Source organism: Neofelis nebulosa, chromosome 4 (genome assembly GCF_028018385.1).
Source record: "Neofelis nebulosa isolate mNeoNeb1 chromosome 4, mNeoNeb1.pri, whole genome shotgun sequence".
Lineage (NCBI taxonomy): Eukaryota > Metazoa > Chordata > Mammalia > Carnivora > Felidae > Neofelis > Neofelis nebulosa.
In genome coordinates, this window is record NC_080785.1 from 3,113,395 (window position 1) to 3,133,205 (window position 19,811).

At 45.6% G+C, this 19,811-nt stretch overlaps 1 protein-coding gene across 3 annotated transcripts in view; it reads right to left on the minus strand.

Moving 5' to 3' along the window:
• Positions 1 to 7,932: 7,932 nt before the first annotated feature.
• Positions 7,933 to 19,811, minus strand: part of HTR5A (5-hydroxytryptamine receptor 5A) — a 42,659-nt gene continuing 30,780 nt past the window's right edge. For all 3 annotated transcript variants that reach the window (XM_058723698.1, XM_058723696.1, XM_058723697.1), the window contains one exon: positions 7,933 to 9,649. In XM_058723698.1, coding sequence (XP_058579681.1) covers positions 9,317 to 9,649 — 333 coding nt within the window. In that variant the 3' untranslated portion in view covers positions 7,933 to 9,316. The remainder of the gene's footprint in view (positions 9,650 to 19,811) is intronic.

Consider the following 19,811-nt stretch of genomic DNA (forward strand, 5'->3'; position numbering starts at 1 on the left):
TCAAAAGAATAATACTTCACAATGCAATACATTCACACTACCTGTGAAAATGACATGAAATCCAAATTTCGGTGTCCATAAATAAAGTTCTATTGGAACAAAGCCCCGTGTGCTGATTTTTGTAACCTCTACGGCTGTGGCCATGCCATCACGGCCCGATTAACAGTGGTGACAGAAGCTGTATGATCTGCAAAGCCTAAAAATTTACTATCTGAATTTTTACAGGAGAAGTTTGCCAACACCTGATTTTCGTAGAGGACAGTCGGTCAAAACTCACTTTTGTTCTAAGTTTTGTTCACTCAAAAGTGACCAGGGAAACTGAGATTTATAGGCAGCAAGACAGGGGACCTGGGTTAATACCATTATTTGGACATCTTGTTTACCCTTTTTTTATTTAATTTTTTAATGTTTTTTAAAATTTATTTTTGAGAGAGAGACACAGAGAGCATGAGTGGGGGAGGGGCAGAGAGAGAAGGAGACACAGAATCCAAAGCAGGCTCCAGGCTCCGAGCTGTCGGCGCAGAGCTGGACGTGGGGCTCGAACTCGTGTACCCTGAGATCATGTCCTGAGCCAAAGTCAGATGTTTAACCGACTGGGCCCCTGGACATCTTGTTGAGAAAGAGAAATGGGGAGGAATGTCTGTCTCTACCATGGATACATCATGTAGTCATTTCAAAGACGAGGGCTCGTTAGATGAGTCCCCACTGCCTCCCCTTCTCCTGGAGAAGACATTCCCAGTGCAAGCCGGGCTCCTGACCCAGGAGGCATCCCCTGGATCCACATCTGTCTGCGGTAGAACGGCCAGTCTGACTTTCTTCCTGGACCACCGCCCAAACTGGGACTGGCCCCCTCTCTCCTCTCCAGACCGTGTGCCGAGGCCTGGCCCTGAGTCATTTATGTCTCGGGGTCTGGTGCCCACCTGTGGCCTCTGTTCATCATCAGCACCTGTGTGTCACTTCAAAACACAACACTGCAGGATGCCCCCTGGACAGCCATCTAGGTCATCCTCTGTCACTCTGAGCCAGTCCGAAGGGCGGCAGAGCAAAGACGCCACGACACGGCTGCTCTCGGTCTTTTCCATGTCAGCCGAATATTTCTAGAGCGTCCCACAGAGGCTGGAGGACAGGGACCACGTGCCTGACCTCATCGCTCCGCCCCTGGGTCCATTTTTCTCAATTCTCCAAGCGGAAAAGCAGGGTTTAAGCCTTTCTATTTTCACTCAAAAGATATTTGAGAGCTAACTGTGCTTCAGGCACTGACTGTATCATTGAGGCCATCGTGGAAAAGAAAGAAGGTACGTGCACCTTCTCTGCCATAGGGCACCAAGTCTCACCGCTTAGCGGCCAGACACAGGAGAGTTCGCCTCTGTAACAGTGACTTTCACGGGTCAGCTGGGCTGTGGTGCCCAGATATTAGTCAAACGTTACTCTAGGTGTGAAGGCATCTTAAAAATTCAATTACCATGTGAATCGGTAGACGTGGAGCAAAGCAGACCGACCTCCACGATGCGGGTGGGTCTTGTCTGGTACGTTGACGGCCTTCACCAAAGACTGACCTCCCCCACGGAAGGAGGAGTTCTGCCAGCAGATGTCCTTCGACTCTGGCTGCAACATTCACTCCTCCCTGAACTCCCAGCCCGTAGGCCCTACTCTACAGATCGCAGACTTCACAAGAACCAATTCCTTAAAATCTTTCTCTCTCTCTCCCTCCTTATGCGAGGGTGCGCGCGCGCACACACACACACACACACACACACACACTATGGGTTCTGTTTCCAATTATAATACTCAAAGAGAGGAGTTCGAGGAATGTAGAAAATCCTTTCTTCTCATTGTCTTTTCAAAACTGCTATTCAAAGCTGAGGGGATCAATCTATCCTTCTCCTGACCATCTTAGCCTCCAATCCCGGCAGACGGATACCTTTGGTGACTGGGGAGAAGTCTGTGTGTCTGGCAAGGCGTGGGCATAAGGCACATGAACGTATTCTTTAAAATAGTATGTCGGTGACCCCAGATCATTCTCATAGCGGCTGTTAGTCTGGCACCTGGAAAACAGGAGAAGCTCCGGGAGGTTGGCTCGTGCTGCTTGTGCCAGGATAGAAGATGGGTGTCCCACAGTCGGGAGAAACACACGACTGTGGTCCCTTAAAGCCAGTGTGAATCTCGTGGAGCCTATCCCACCCGTGTCGGCCACGGTCTGAGAGTGGCACTTCTGCCGGACCCGCCATGGCAAGGCCACGGTCCCCACAGAGGTGCGGTCAGAGGGACTGGACTGCTTTCGGGGTCTGCTCTTATGCCCTCCAGCTTTATCCCCTTTGCACTCTGCGGCATGGGGATGGGCTTCCCGGGGTTTGTAGAGAAAGGCAGCTGCGACGGTAGGCGCCCTTTCTCCTTTTGGAAAAGTGATCATTCCTCCTAGACGTTCCGACAAGGCTTCCGAAGCACCCACAGTTTTTATTACAATAACCTGATTGTCTGGTTCTGTCATAAGCTGCCTCAAAGCCTTCCTAGGGCCAAAGAGGGAAATAACGATTTCATTGCGAATTGAACACGTCAGTTAGAGCATAGAGGCAGAGCTAGGATGGGAGGTGGTGAATGAAATACGTTCATCATTTTCTAAAGCAGTCGGTTTACACCAGGGAGAAATACCAGTTCGGATGAGCGGTTCCCTTCCCAAGGCACTGATGTCAGGAAGCTGCTTCACTGTGGATATGAACAGAGGAGACACGCGACTCTCAGCCCGTCATCATCTCGGAAAAGTCCCCATTGGGATTTTGGCCGCAGGGAGCAGAGAACCAACCCTGTGTCCGTGAGGCAAGAACGGAACCAGGATGCCTCCCAGTGTCTTGCTACCTGGGAAGGGGAGGACCGGGAGGGCCACTGGCCCCGGCAGTCTCTAGTGTCCTCCAGTAAGAGTCCTCTGGGGAGTGGGCGCCCTTGATGAAAGGGTCCTATTGCCAACTCAATTTGCAAGCCACTCGCCTGGGCCACTGGTGTTCTGCACGGTGGGGGCTACGACGAGTGAAGGCTCCTTGCTCCCTGATGGAAAACCGCAGGCCCGGCATCCAGGGCGCCATCAAGGCAGAGTGATGGTTGATTTGCATAACCACTGGCACGGTGCCACATTTTGGGTGATTTGGGCACGGGGCCCTCACCCACAATTGTTGGGAAATAGCACAGCTAGTGTTTCCTCATCAGGAATTAGCCTGCTGATTTCTTTCTTTTTTTTTAAGTTTATTTATTTTGAGAGAGAGTGCAAATGGGGGAGGGGGAGAGAGACAGGAGAGAAAGAAAACCCCAAGCAGGCTCCACTCTGTCAGCGCACAGAGCCCAATGCGGGGCTCGAACTCACAAACCGTGAGATCGTGACCTGAGCCGAAGTCGGACGCTTCACCGACTGAGCCCCCCAGGCACCCCTACCCTGCTGATTTCTAAGTGAGTTCAGTCTGGCTTATCTGCCCATTAAGCCACACATTAGATCCCACATTCCAGCGGCTTGGACAATTGACCCTGTGGCTTTGGAACTTTAAAGTACTTCTTGGAAGTGAACTCAGGAGTCAGCTGCCTGTCCTGGGCAGGTTTGCTGGATTATCTCTTTGGGCCCAATGTAATCAAGGGATCCTTACAAGCGGAGGAGGGAGGCAGCAGTGAGTCCAAGGGACGTGTGACGATGGAAGAAGGCAGGAGGGCTGTGACGTCGTTGGCTTGGCAGCCGGAGGCAAGGCAACGAGCCAAGGAAAGGTGTCTGAAAGCTAATGAGTCCAGGGCACGGATGCTGGCCTCGCACATCCAGAAAGAAAACAGCCCTGCGGAGGCCGTGATTTGAATCCGGTGAGGCCATGTTGGACTTCCGACCTCCAGAACTGTGAGATGATCACTTCCTGTGGTTTTAAACCACCAAGTCTGTAGTATTTGTTACAGCGGCAAGAGGAAACTGAGCAGTGCGCGTGATCTGTAGTAACGTAATTGGGCATCCCACGACTTTCCATCCAATGGAGGAAACCGGAAACGCTGTCTGGTGGACTCTTGTCGTGTGATTATGTCTTGAGGCCTTTGTTTCAAACCGCAGGGTGGGCTCACCACAGTTCGGTGTGTCTGTGGCCAGAACTCTGTCCTGAAGCTACAAGACACGAATGGCCTCACCGATGGTTCCAGGACCCTCACCTCGCGGTGCCCTGAGACAAGGCGGGCTGGTTAAGGAGTAGGAAGGAAGGAATGTGTTACACACGAATAAGGACATCCCTCGCTCTCGGATAGGATGACTCAGCATCCTAGACGACTGTCTTCCCTAAGGCCTTCCAGGTTAGGCATGGAGCCATTTACCTAACGCAACATTAATAAAAAATGCCAACCACGTTTTGCCTGGAACTAGGCACGCTGACGTAGAGTCCGATGGGAAGATAGTATTTAACAAAACTGGGAAAACCATGACAGCAGAGGGCTATGTGAACAATAATATGAGACCTACCGGAGGGCGTAACAAAATCTGGGCCTCGACGGGTAAAGAGTGTGGCACTGGTGGGTGAAGAGATAAACAGCCGAGCAGAGGAGAAGCCACACCTCCAGACGAAGAGAGAGCCAGAGTCAGCAACCAGGGTGGCAGGTACTCTGCTGTACGTAGACCTACTGTGTGTCCTGCTGCTGGCTGGTTTTAAGCTCCCAGAGCCTGGGGCCCCCTGGCCGGCTGTCACATTTTATAGCCTTGTACATTCTCTGTAAATCGCATGAGCACGTGTGCACGTGCACACACATGCAGACATGCACACACACACACAGGGTCATCTTCAAACTTTGTTCTCTACCATATTAAAAAAAAATTTTTTTTAATGTTTATTTTTGAGAGAGACAGAGAGACAGAGCACGAGCAGGGGAGGGAGAGGGGGCGGGCGTGGGGGGAGACACAGAATCCGAAGCAGGCTCCAGGCTCCGAGCTGTCAGCACAGAGCCCGACGCGGGGCTCGAATTCACGAACTGTGGGATCATGACCTGAGCCGAAGTCGGACGCTTAACCGACTGAGTCACCCAGGCTCCCCTCGACCATATTTTGGGGGATGCTAAGAACCATTGCCCCACTCACCCACCGGTCTCATTTAAAACCACAATTAAATGGACAGAAGAGCCAGGCAGTCAGTTTTGTTCTCAAATGTGGCTCTGAGCTCACCGCCAGGCCCTTGTCTCTAGCCACACTTGCGAAACCTCACGTGGTCTTTCCCGAGATCCTTCCCCTCTTTGACCTTAACATTAGATTGATTAGATTGATTAACATTAGATTACATTAGATTGATTCTAAAATGTAGGGGGGGAAATTAAGTCCATGAGACAAAACTTACATTGTCTCAAAGATTCTAACACACTGTATTTGGAGACATCAGTGTAAGTAATGAAGACTGTATTTACTAGTGGCGTGGTTTCTTGCTGCTGCTAGAGTCACAACGGGCGTAGTTGTGAACGCCGACTGTGGTCCATCGTGATCCCTGTGACCCGCTGGGGAATGGCTCAGTGCCCAGGGGACCCCACCTACCTTGAGGAGCAGGAAGGTGAGAGGTGGCCTCTGTACCCACTCTCTCCAGCCCACCTTCTCCAATCTGGGCCCGGACCTCTGTCCCCCTTAAGGTGCCTGGTCAGGGCAGAGGAGACAGGCAGGCTGTCCGATGCCAAACTGGAGGTTTGGTTCGATAACCCTAACCCGAATCCTATCCTATGTTAGCGTGTTTGGGCTGCCTTAGCAAAGGACCACGGGCTGGGCAATTTAAACAAATACATTCATTTTCTCAGTTTTGGAGGCTGGGAGTCGGAGATCACGGTGTGGGTAGGTTGGTCCCTCCTGAGGCCTCTGTCCCTGGCGTGTGGATGCCATCTCCTCCCCGTGTCCTCATGGGGTCGTCCCCCTGTGTGTGTGTCCTGACCTCCCCTCCTTGTAGGGACACCAGTCACACTGGACCAGGGCCACCCTCCTGACCTCACTTCACCTTAATCACCTCCACGTACAGCCACATCCTGAGGGCCGGGGGGTTAGGGCTTCACCTATGAACTCTGGGGGGACACGGCCCAGCCCACGACACCCCCAAGTTCAGCTCCAGCAGACCCGACTGGAGAGAAGTTGGAGGGCAGAGCCTGGAGACACTGTCACATCAAATGCCACTACCCTCAGAGTTTGCCCAGCTGGGTCAGGAGACAGGACCCTCATCATTCCTGTTAACAGAAACACCAGGATGGCCAGAGACGACATCTCTGGGCACACGGTACGAGTAAGTGTGAGCTGCTCTGAATGCAAAGGGGGAGACAAAACAGAGAGCTGTTGTGCGGCTGGGTGACCCCGTGGCAGCCAGACACGGGCTACCCACGATGGATGTGGTCCTCCGGGGCCGTGGCACCCTCGGCAGAGAGGGCTCCCCGCATCACTCAGGGGCTGCTCAGGAAGGCGAGCACACCAGCCCCACTGACAGACAGAAGCGCGGACGAGCACGGCCAGCCAGCCCTGGACCGCTGACCGCGGGCCGTGGCGGGCTCACAGGTGACGAAATGCACCCTAGACACCCTGGCTCAATCACCATTTGCATTTTCTAGCATTTCCAACCTAGTCACGGACAACTTTTGGAATTGAAATAGAAGCAGAATAACTCATGAGGTGCCACTTCTTCCACGGTGGGGACAGTGTCTCTCACTCTGGCGCACGCAGAGCGTGTCGCACGACGTATAAAGTGCCATCCGGGAGGCGTTAAGTACGTATCGAATGACAACAGCCACTGGACCTGTTCATCTGACAGAAATATGAATAGCCTCAGTAGGAGACTGAAATGAAAATAATGACGTGTTTCTCCAACGAGGGATACGGAATCCTGGGGGAGCCAAGGAGTTTTTGAAGCCACCAACAAATGTGGCAGATCTTCCTAAAAGTGTCAAGGAGAAAGGACCCTTGTTTTTTTAAAACAGAAAGACAAACATTGAAATAATGGATTGCAATGACATTCGCGGGCTCTTTCAGATAGATTGACTGAAAAGTTTACCCATGGTTCTTTTATTTAGTGATTTAATGTTTATTTGAGAGAGAGAGAAAGAGAGAGAGAGAGAGAGAGAGAGAGACTGAGCATGAGTGGGGGAGGGGCAGAGAGAGAGAGGGAGACATGGAATCTGAAGCAGGTTCCAGGCTGTGAGCGGTCAGTGCAGAGGCCGACGCGGGGCTCAAACTCATGAACTGTGAGATCATGACCTGAGCCGAAGTCGGACGCTCAACTGACTGAGCCACCCAGGCTCCCCTTCCCTTGGTTGTGATGTCCCATCTCTGGGCTCCCCTTGTCTGAGCGTAGCCTTCTCTGCTACGAGGTATTGATGAAATTTTAGACGCTCGTCCTTTATTATGACACTAGAATCTAATAGCATTTGGCGGTCTCTCTGGTTCCAAGTAGTAGTGGGGAAGGTAACTGAAATGAACAATCCGTATTGTAAAATATCTGTGGGTTGGGTGCCTGGGTGGCTCGGTCACATAAGCATCTGACTCTTGGTTTCAGTTCAGGTCAAGAGCTCACAGTACATGGGTTTGAGCCCCACACCAGGCTCTGTGCTGACAGCATGGAACCTGCTTGGGATTCTCTCTCTCTCTCTCTCTCTCTCTCTCTCTCTCTCTCTGCTCCTTCCTCTCCCTCTGTCTCTCTCTCTCTCTCAAAACAAAAAAACTAAAAAGAAATTAAAATATTTGTAGGTTTGGCACTTCAAGTTATATAAACAGAAGGCAGAAAAACCTAAGAATGTTTCCAAGCAAATCCTTCCATGAACTTGCTTCAATGCATAGATAAGAGGTCTGCACTTAGCATCATCAGCCATGACCCACAGAAGCTGTGTAACATTTCCTCGTCTGCTCACATTCTTTGAGTAAAGAATCTTGGCAGTAAACGCAAGACTAAACTTCCAACCAAGACTGCAAATTCACACAGATTTCCTATTCTTGATATAATTTATTATATACAAAAGAATACATATATATTTATGATAATAATCAAAGATTATTATGAGATATAGTTTTTGAATTCATGCATTGAAAGAACCAGGGACATAGTGGACCACAGGCACTTTTATTGCCCAAGATCTTTTTAAAGTTTTGTAGAATGGCCTAGGTTTTATATGATCATATAAACACCACACCATCACTTAAATGCCTTGACTCACTTATATAGAGGTGTCAATCTGCCGAGGACCAAGGCCACATTTTACCATATTTCTGCTTTTCTCATTAGTTAGTAGTAGTGTTGGCCTCAAAATGGGCATTCACACATCAGTAAAAAATAGCAAATTAACCAACTGTCCCTTTAAAGTGTACATGTTCGGTAAATATACCTTCACAGTCCTTGGTTATGAGACTAAAAGAAGCTGCCAGCTTCATGACACCTGTTTTCCTCTAACCTCATGATCCAAGGATAAAGGTCTTTGTCCTGCAACATTTGAATAAATTCTATACAAAGAAACTCCATAGAAAATAAGCAAGTTTGACAGAGTCTACAAAACTAGTCTATTTTTCTATGGTTGGTGTACAGTTGCCTCAGAATGGTGGGAGATATTTGGTTTGACTTTCAGCTCCTGTTCCAAGTTGACGGGTTGGATTTTAGAATAAACTGGCCTTTGGAACATTCACCTCCTCCAGAGTTCTGTGTGTGTGTGTGTGTGTGTGTGTGTGTGTGTGTGAGCGTGCGCACACACACATGTGGTTACCACAAACAAAGCCTTAAAGCCAGTATTCACTGGTCTTACAGCTGTGGCCATGTGCTTTTAATAGGTTCAGAGACAATATTTTATGGCCAAACACTGGGACATACACAATAAGTACTAGGGTATATTTACCAGGACCACAGAATGGAATGTTCGAAATAAGGACTATTCCACAAAACTTGGAATTATGGTTTCCTACCCCTCGGATATCGCAGTATGACTTCTAATTCATCATCATCCACCCATTCTCAATCTGTCCGTGTTGCTTTATTTCCTCCCTCTCATCTGCTATGTCTGACTTCTCTGGGGCAAGGATGATGACCATGCTGGAGTGGATTTGGGGGAGGAAAGGGCACTTTGTGGGCAAAGTCCGTGGCTGGTAGGTGCAGGGGGAGCAAGAACAGATAAGTTAGATTAATAAGGTCACCAAAACTGTCTGGGAAGACCCACATTCCTGCCTTGGAGCGTGGAAGGGAGGGCTAGTTCTGAAGACGACCCCGGAGAACTCCGAGGACTTGCCTCTTCCGTGTGGTGCTGGGTATTTATGGGGAAGTAGGTAGAATTGGAAATTTGATTGAGTTACAGGACAGCTCCTTCCTATCCCCAGGCCTCGTGCTCAGTGTTGCTTAGAAAAGAAGTTCTTGAAGGCACTGTTGTAGTTCTTGTTGAAAGCTGTATAGATCAGGGGGTTAAAGAAGGAGTTGGAGTAGCCAAGCCAAAGGAAGATGCTCTTCCAGATGGTGGGGATGTCGCAGGAACACAGGGGGCTGATGAGCTCCGTGGTGAAGAAAGGGATCCAGCAGAGCGCAAACACCCCAATGAGGATGCCCACCATCAGGGCGGCCTTCTGCTCTTTCTGCTCCCTCCACGTGTCCCCTTCTGTCTGGAAGGTGACGGTGGTGTGGCGGACTGTGAACACCATCTGAGGCTGCTGAGCAGAGGTCTTTGCCTGGAAGAGATAAGCAGAAGCTTCATGAAGAGCCACCTTCTTGTGCCTTCCAGACGCTGGGTCCTGCACATCCACTTGAAGAGAAAGCCCTTGGTCATTGCGTGCGGGAGACAGGCTGCCTGGGGAGCCCACCCTCAGCCGTGGAAACGTGGTGACAGAGCTGGCATTTGCTTACGTCTTAGAAGTGGAAGGAAAATGGGAACACCCATAATAAAAATGATGAAGACGAATTTCCCACTGCTGCCTGTTCAACAACAAACAACTGAAAAAATAAGCCAGTCACATAGTCAGTGCGTGTAATTCGGTGACAAAGGCACGAGTAATCAAAAGTGCTCCGAATCCTTGTCAAACCCTGGGACAATTAAAGTCTGACTTTCTAAAATCCTCACAACTTTCTGAAATCTTTGTAACTTTCTGTGCTCATGTGAATCCTCCCTCAAGGAATTTTCTAGAACTTTTCTCCTGGCATCAGTTTCCCAGGACCATTTGGGACAGTTCGCTCACCAGGACACTTACCTCCCTCGGGGCTTCATGGAAAGCAGACTTTCATTCCCTAGCGGGTGAGACTACGTGGACGTTCGTTATCATTCTTCCCAGCCCAACCCAGCAGATTCAGCATTCTGTGATCCCAGTGCATTTGAAAAGGATGCTCACACAGCTCTCTCTCAATAGCACACAAACTTTTAGGTGAAGGACCAGGTCAGAGGGTCATTCTTGTTAACCTAACCCCCTTGACCAGTTCATGGCTACATCTACAGATTGGGAGTCCAAAGGAATCGATTTATCTGTTCATGGAGCATAACAGAGGTATAAATAAGGACACTATGGTTGAGGTAAGATTAGCTGCTATATGAATTCTTAAATTTGCACGATAGCCTTCTTGTTATTTGCTTGAAGAATAGTGAAACACCAAGTATTGTGCAATCAAAAAGAAAATCATAAATATTGGAACAAATAGTCCACAACACTGCAACCCGGAAAAACGGACATAAAGTGAGAAGTGAAAACCTCTTTCTAGACCCCAGCCTCACCCCGAGATGCGCCAGTGACCTTTCATATATTATTAGTGCACATCCGGTAGTGCATTGCAGGAAATTCATTTATGGAAATGCAACACAATATTTAGCTTTATTTTTCCGCACAAATGGGAAAACCTACCAATTTCTTAATAAAACTCAAACCCAAAACGGCATCAGGGAAGCGATTTTTACCCCTTTTCCAAGGGTGGCAACTTGAAGCAACATTCTGGTCCTGACTTTAAAACCCCTAAAAATTCTCCTCCCTCTCAGCACTTTTTCAGGGGTAGCACTGGCCACTCAGGGTTGTGACTCCCCTGTGACCACCCCTTAATTCTCTATAGCACAACTGATATAAAAGTAGAACACTTAAACTAGACTTTGTCAAAGGCTCTGGTCTAACAGTAGAAATAAATACAGCAACACACAGCCAGATATTCTGGCTTTGGAGATATGGCAGTCTTTTGGGAAACAGCCAACCCCTCCCATCTTGACTCCCTGTCTGCCTTCCCTGTGGTCATTAGCCTTTTCAGACTGACTCCAGAAGCCCCCGCGTAGTCCTTTATGTACTCAAATTCCAGTTGCGAGACATGATGAGCCTCACAACGAAACTACCAATGGAAGACCAGCCTTCTGTAAGGTTGAGATATATCCCCGTGTTGGCACATTATGTTTGTAGGAGTTTCCTGTTGCATAATGGGAAAAAGTTGCAAGGTTTCCAGGCATATGACCTACATTTAAGTGTAGGATTTGAATATTTCGATGGAAATTAGTCTTGGGAAAGGAAGATGACTTTTTATAGGACACTTTTATGGAAGTTCATCACTTTAGTCGTGGTCCCTGTACAGGAATGTGAAGTGCCCTACGTGCAGGCCTGCTTGTATGGGCATTTGGCAGTCATCCTATAAAACCTGGTGTTCTTCCAGTTTACCTGGGTTCCTACAGGTGATGAGCTGTTCCCAGATAAAACGGACATTCGCTGGGTCTGCAAGAATCGTCTGCTGTGTAATGGTTCTAATGTTGAATGAAGGGCATTCTTAAAGATATCCCAGGGAGTTTATTCCTAAGTTTGTCTTCAGGAGGACTTTCCCCTTGTCAATAGGGGGGCTCAGCTAAACCCTCGCAGGGGTTACATGTATGTTCCTTCCTCACGGAGTTGTTAGTACAGCAGTGGGGGGCCCACATCCATAGCCCCTTCCAACAAAGACTCAAGATTCCTGTTTTAACCATTCTTTTTTATGTCCCATGGGAACCCCTTATGGTTCTGCTTTAGATTCGATTAAATATTTTCTCTGAATACTATCTTTTTCTGGTTTTCTGTGAGTCAGGAGTTATTTATAGGTTAGTCCTAGAACCCCACGTGACTCAGAAAAGCACATTTTCTAGGACCTCGATATGAAAAGTTGACTGTTTAACTGGGCCCCTCTTCATGCATCCTTCAACGCCAACTCACCTGACAGAAGAAAGAGGGCCACGGATTTAAAATGGTTCTTCTGGGACGGCAGAGGCTCTGCTGGAAGGAGGATCTTTGTCGTCTGGGAAGTTTCAGGTTTCTAGTGTCTCATGGCTTTTTGTTGCTCGCCCTGTGGCTTTCTGACTCAGGGACTCCTTAGCTCTTTGCTTTCTGCTAATCAATGATTACAATAAAGCGCCTAATTGAGTCTTGAGAATAGAACTCTATTAATTACTCTATCAATTACTCAACACGCTCATTAGTAGATTCACAGAAAAAGAAGTAGGAGGATAAACAATAAAGTGGACATCCAAGCCAAATTAGACTTTTCTTAATCATCTTTGTAATGCTGTATCGTTTGAAGCACACATCTCACAATTTAGGATACACATACAAAATTTTTCTAGGTGAACAATTAGCCTCATCTCTCCAAATAAATGCGTTCTTTGGGGGACGTGTACTTATGTGTCAGACTTCTCATTTTTCTGAAATCGTTATGTACTAAATAACGATTTATGGGTTAATCATAAACCTAGTAGGTTTCTTTCATTTCCTCTAACCACTCAGCTTCGCCTTCCTATTAATATCACACATAATTGATAGATTACCATCAATGGTAGGTACTGCAGTTCAAGGATGAAGACTGTTACCTTAGAAGTGGTTTTGGGTGGTTTGCAGGTTAGACCAGCCCACTGTCAGAATGGAAGATGGACCGATGAACCAGGATGCTCAAACTAGAAATGGTCTTACACGTTAAGGGAGGGCTCCACACAGGGGAGGGTGAAAACATCGCTTGAACTTCCCAATAAACTTAGGAAGACTGATTGTTCTGTGGCTATGGCAACAAGGAGTCTTGCTGTTTACATATCTTCCACTGACCAGGGACAATCCCCCTCTGTGAATACTCATTTGCAAACCACACAATCCATCATGTCTGGCCTCGAACGTCAGCCAATTAGGATAGGACTCACCCCCAATAAATGCTCCTCTGAGCACCAATCAATTGACAGCAGTCTCACCGAGGAACCTCGTCTTAGGGAGATGTCAGTTCACTGCCCTCAACTCCACGCTGTCCCCAGTCCCCACAGGTGTTCAGCATTCTGCTCCATTCTGGATACGGTGCTTGACAAGTATAGTTTCTTCTCACTGTAGTAAGCAGTTTGGCATTTATTTCTGTTTCAGATACTGTGTGGTGGTCGTATCATCCTTGGACAGTTCAACAGAGTCCACTGAGATCATTTTGAAGACCCTCCACAGGACGCTTGGACCACAGGTGTGTTCACTGGAGCCCAGACTCCAGGGGCACTCAGAATCTGTAGCCAGCTGTGGTGGTCTCAACAGCTCCAACCAGCTCCAATGGGCTCTTTTTGCTCTCTGAATTTTGTTATCCTAGGACTTGTAACCAAAAGTGTCTTTGGTTAAGGTCTTTAGACTTAGGTCTTTGTACCAGGTAACTAGACCTTTGATTGAGATGTATACTATTTGGTAATTGACTTAGATCTTTGTGCAAGCCAATTGTATCTCTCATCCTAGAGGTGTACCATTTGGCAAATATGTTTATGCCATCAATGTACTTATTCTATTGCTACTTGCTTATATGTGCAAAGTCTGGTTTCATAGGGTAGTTTCGTTTGTTTTTCCTAGAGAGCCTTTCTCTCAGTTGAATATAAAAATATAAAAAAAGATTGTTCTGTATGGCATTGGCTTGATAAGCTTCTAATCCATTCCAAGCCAGACCTGAGGGCTAATGTTCTGAGGACTGATAGACTTAACACCAATTTGTGGAAAAGCAATTGATCAAACTTCGCTTTCGGTCCTTTACAAAATTTGAGGATATTCCCTGTCCTCTCAATTTGTGAAGGAATGTCACTTTATTTAGCTGGTATTCCAGCTCAATGAGTGTTGGGTTGGCGCTTGTGTGGCCCCTTGCTAGCATCCGGTCAGGGATCCTTGGGCACTATTCACAGGCACTGACTCTTGGCCAACCATAGAGTCTTTCTTGTGTGTCATGGTTGGTCTAAGCCAAGGACTCAACCTTCTCCTTTAGGAACTTTGACTTCCTAGTTTAACTTGCACTATAATCTGAACTCTTGTGCTTTTCTCAACAAATGCCTTTTAAAAAAACCTTTCTTGATAAGGAACTTCTGACAAGTCAAAATCAGTAAATTCACCCAGATAAGAGCCCTAGAAAAATCAGGGGGAAAAAGACCAAACAGTTAACAGCTTCCTTCTTTAATTGGTATGCTAGGGCCTTAAACAAAATCTTAACTCTAAAATAGTCTCAAAGGTTTTGTAACATCCCCACACCCACCTGCCTTGCACATCTAGATCTTGTATATTTCTACCTAGCTGCACCTGACCTCCTAAATGAACTGTCCTCTCTTCAGGGTTTTCTCAGAAAAAGCAAAGCCACATAGTAAATTTGCCAGATAAGGAGTCAAATCTATAGAATTTCCATTAAAACCCTGGCCTCAAGTTACGTTAAGGGTTATAATTTAGAATTTTCCTAAACTTCAGAGAGAAAATAAAAATAAAAATGGTTATGGAATTCAGAATTTGGTGAGAGTATTGAACAAAATTCTTATTGTCTTGAACTACAAGTCTGTACCAGTGAGTGAAGTGAATTGAAGTCCCCTCAGATGGGGAAAAACAGATCCTTAAAAGTAGAAGGATAGAAAAGAGAAGAGCTATATAATCCAGCTATGAACATTTTAAATATAAAAATATATAAAACTACAAAATGTAAAAATCAGAAGCCCTTCTTTTAAGGAAAGATTGACTAGATGTTCCACATTGTAAACTAAATAAAGATAGAAAATAGACTTCTGGAAATGTTCAAGCAGTATTCTGGTATAAACCCAGCATCTGAAGTTTAGAGTCTTGCCCTATCTTTCTATAAGTGGGCTCAAACTTGAATTAGGGAATTGAATAATAAAAAATAATGGAAATGTGAAATTACCAATTTAGAAAATATCCATTAAGGGACTAGACGTTTCCAGATATCCTTAGAAAAATAAATTAGCTAGAAAGCAATACAAGATATGTTTCTCTAGATGAAACATCCCAAAGGACCTCTGTTTTCAAAGGTTTGGGAGTCTAGACAAGGACCCTTGTGAGTATTGCCAACAGAAAAATCCTTGAAAGAATCAGTGTTCCATACTGGCTACAAGTAAAGATGACAACTATCTAAAATCTATCCAGTGAAGTCCCTCTGAGGGAGACATTATCACCCAACAAATCCCTATCCTTCTAAATTTCCAAGGGGAGTTGTCTATCATTATAGATGTACAACAATACAGCTTTCTTATTTATACAGGCATCACTATAACTGCCATTACCCCCATAATTATAGAACAACAGATCCTTCAACCTAAAATTTTACCGTTGTCTGAAAAGGAAACAGCAAATTGACTTGAAATAAGTTAAAAGCAAATGAAGAAAACTAGAGAAAATTTTCTTTAAAAAAGTAATTAGTTATACCAGATAGTGAAAGAGGATCATGAAAGACAAATTTGTGGCTAGAGAGTAAATTTATAAAGGCTTGAGGGAAAGTGAACTTCATTAGAAAAATTGAAGCAACGAAAATCTTTCATAATTTTGTGTGCCAACTCAAAGCTGGTATTTTAGGATCATTATTAGAAGCATAGTTCTTTAGTTTCTATCACACACCTACAAATTTAAGAAGTAAGATCTGCTTCCAGGTGAAATGTACAGCAGCCCTTGTATGTTATCAGATTATAGTTGATCTACACATGAAAATACTTACACTCTGTGTAATTCCAGACATTATCAAACAAATGGCAACAGGTCTAGAATCCTATGGACAAAGGGCACCACAGAGAGAAAGATTAATTGGAATAGAATGCATAAAGCCCAGATTGATTCTTCCTAGCTTATCATTAATCTGCCTTTTGTACAAATATGATAAGGCTGGGCCATGCTCTAGGTAGATGAATTCAGCAACATGGTGCCTATCGGAGAACTGTTGTCTCTTGAAGGCCAACCCTCAGTTCAGTAATAAAGGTTTTTCCCTTTGCTTCGGAGAAATTACATGACTAAAATTAGTCACCACATTTTAAGACCTTATATTAAGCCTTTAAATCTTGTTATTATACATAGACAATCCCTACTGCTAATCAAAACCACCCACATTTTTCTACTCGTTGATTAATCATGGTTCATTGTCACCTTCTCTTTCTCCTATTACCACCCATTGGTTTAACACTAACAATCCGGCAACTGTATAATCCTTAGCCAATGAAGGTAAGTCTCGTGATTGTGTTTCTGTAACTGAAGAAGTGTCCTTGCCCCAAGCAGAATTTTTTTCACTCTTGTTTGAAATTACAACTTACTATTCTTTGTTGGTGGGTGTTATACTGAAAATAAAAATAATGTGCAATAATCAATTTGATATGTAATAAGTAGTTCAGTCTTTCTCATAAAACGTAATTTCATATCGGAAGCCAAATTGTTCAATGACTCAACGGGGGCTGCTTCTAGGGCATATAAAATTGCTAAAATAATAGAAGAGAAGGTATAGAAACTAATAACTGGTATGCTTTCCAGATAATTCACTTCTTCAACATGCTATAGAAGCACCTTCTTCAGGCATTCTTTAAAAATGAACAACAAATGTGAATTACTCGGTTGGTGACTTAATGCTCTCTGAAATTATCCTAAACTGCAGTGTTAGGATTCAGGGAGGATGACCTCAACATTAGCTGCAGAGAATGCTCAGAAGTAGAGGGGTAGGTGTTGGCTGCTAATCAAGAACCTTGACCAAGCAGATGAGTACATGAAGACTGTCTGGCAATATACCTATAGCTTCACTGAAGTTGATCACATCTCTTGTACACCTCCAGGGTTCTTTATCCCATACTAAACTCACGCTTTTTCATGTCAATCAAGAAACAAGATTGATTGTTCAGTAGGGCCATCAGTTAGGCCATTTCAAAGACTAACTCTCCAATGCCCTCAATGGATTGTATCTCCTTACAAAGAGTCCAAACGGTTAAAACTCTTTCAGGGAAAAGATTCCTGAGAATACTGACCTCATCCATAGGAGTCAGACAACTTGAGGTTTTCATTTAAAAAAATGGTTGGCACAATAATGTCTACATTGGCTGACATAGTAAATTGTACAGTCTACGCTCTGGAGGCACAACAAAGCAGTTTAAGTATCTTAACCCAAAAAATCTTGACTAACAAAATCACTCCAGCTTTGCTTTTGGCCGGCCAAGGAGGAGTCTACGCACTAACACTAAGTAAGACTTCACATTGTACCTGGATTAACACTACAGGTAAGATACAACTGTTTTTAAACTAAAAGAAAAGGTAAACTAGCGGTCTTAGGTAGACACAGGGAATCTTTGGGACTGGCTTTGATTAGGACTAGAAAATCCTGGGTCATGACTTGGGAGATCTTCCAGGCCCTTCTTATAATACTTCTACTTGTTTGCCTCAGAGTTGTTCAATGCTTGGTAGCCAGAGCTCAAATGCTTCTGCACTGCCCTGTCCTGAGAAATGATTGGAAATTACATTGATTGATGTGCAATTTGAGCATCAGCTCTCCACAGATGAAACTTCATCTTCCGGGAGAATCACCAACAGTGGTCAGTATCTGGTTAGTCCTTGAGGGTTTCTCTCAAAGCTTTGGCTGAATGAGGACCAAGAGTGGGAGCCTGAGAACTAAATGTTCCCACAAACTTAGGACAAGACTGTGTGTTCTATAGCCTAGAGCCAGCTTAAACTTGGTCTATTGATCAGGGGCAATTCAACTCAAGGGACTTATTTTACAAGCCAACCTAGCAGTGTCAGTCCCAGGTCAACCTGGGTTGGATTCATTCCAGTAAACCCCTACTGGGATGACAACCAACCAACAAATTTAAGACTCATACAGATGATGTCAACCTACCTATATCTCTCAAAGCCTCCCAATGTCTGAACTCCAAGCTTTCTAAAAATGCTATTTAAGATCAGCATTCTTCTCTGCTCAGAGAGATTGTGCCTGGCCAGCATGGTTCAGCCATACACTAGTAAATAATAAATTCAGCATTATCTTTTTATGCCAGATCTTTGGTAGTGTTTTCATCATCCTTTCTTTGAGGGCAAAGCCCATCTCTTGTGTTGCCAGTTCCCATCTCAGTGTCTGACATAGGTTAGGTTCTCAGTAATATCCTTGGAGAAAACTCAGCAGATAAAGAAGGAGGAAGTATTGTGTTTCCCTGGGTAACACAGCTAGTTGGTGGTAGAACTGTATTTAGAAATTTTGGCACCTGCTACCATGGAGAAATCAGGAGACCTGGTTTGTAATTAACCCTTCACAGTAACATGAGGACAGAGGCAGCCCCATATTGTATATGGAACCCTGGATCATTTGGAGGTCTTGCAAAGCCAAGACAAACCATTTTTTAAAAGTTATCTGGCAGAGAAAGGAGAGAAAATGAAACAGTGCAGACTAGTGTATAAAAGCACAAAGATATCATGATGCTTTGTTTCTGTTGTCTCCAGAGCAGAGCAGTGAAAGCCTGCATCGCCTTGCAGTAAGCCTCACAAGAAAAACTGTGACTGCTTTCCTTTTAAAGCTGTATCTGGTACCAATTGTAAACCATTTACCTGGATAAGCATCCTGGCGGAAGAGAGTCCATGTAAGGAGGACCCTTGAAGGTGGTCAGTCCTCTTGCTCCTGACCTGGGCTTGGGGTGGATTCTCATACACATGGAAGTTCCCGACAGTCTGGTGCTGTGAGCACTCTTAGCCATCAGCACTCCTCATTCAGGTTAGAAATCTAATAGGTCAAGGTTTCCCAAATTTGGCATTACTGTCGTTTTGGCCTGAATTATTTTTTGTGGGGGCTGTCCCGTCCACTGTACAATGTTTAGCCCCACCCCTTGCCTCTAACGCTAGATGCCATTAACACTCTCTCCCAAACTTTGATAATCAGAAATGTCTCCAGACATTCCAAATGGAGGGGGCAAATCACCCCTGGTTGAGACCATTGTTCCAGATGAAAGGATAGATAGCCTCTGACCCCCTTTTCCTTCTTTCTTCCAGAATGATGCACTTTCTCCTCCATTACCTACACCTCTGATCCCTCTAAGCTTGATTGACTGGTTATTGTTGGAGTTAGCCTCTGATCAGGAAAACAGAACCACGTTACAGCATCCACAGTAGGTGTTTACCTCCCTCACTAGAGGGAACTCTTCATGGGCAAAGATGACGTCTTTCATTGTTTCACTCCTACCACCATCCCCATAGTATGTGCTTGATATGCTTAACTGAATTTATGTTGTTGCCCTAGAGCCCCTAACAGAAAATGGGGCTGTGTCGATTTCTGATCTCACTTAAAAAAGTGAATTAGGCTCACGGGATCACCTTGGCAATGAGTTGGTCAGGGGGGATGCAATCCCCACACCCCATGGGTTCAGTTGTCATATATTTCCTGAATTGAAATCAGGGTTGGATTATTAAGAGTTAACAAGAAACAGGAAAGTGTGGCGGAGAGAGAACTGGAAGAGAGCCCTCACTGTCGCTGTAACGGTTGTCCTACAGAAAATGCCACTTGCAAAGAGCTGGGGAATTGTCTGCCTTAGATTTTTAATCCCTCTCCCCACCCCCCCACCCCCGCCCCGTAGCCTGTCTGGGAAGGCAAACAGGTGATCCTCAGCTATACACAGAAGCCTGACAGGGCTGG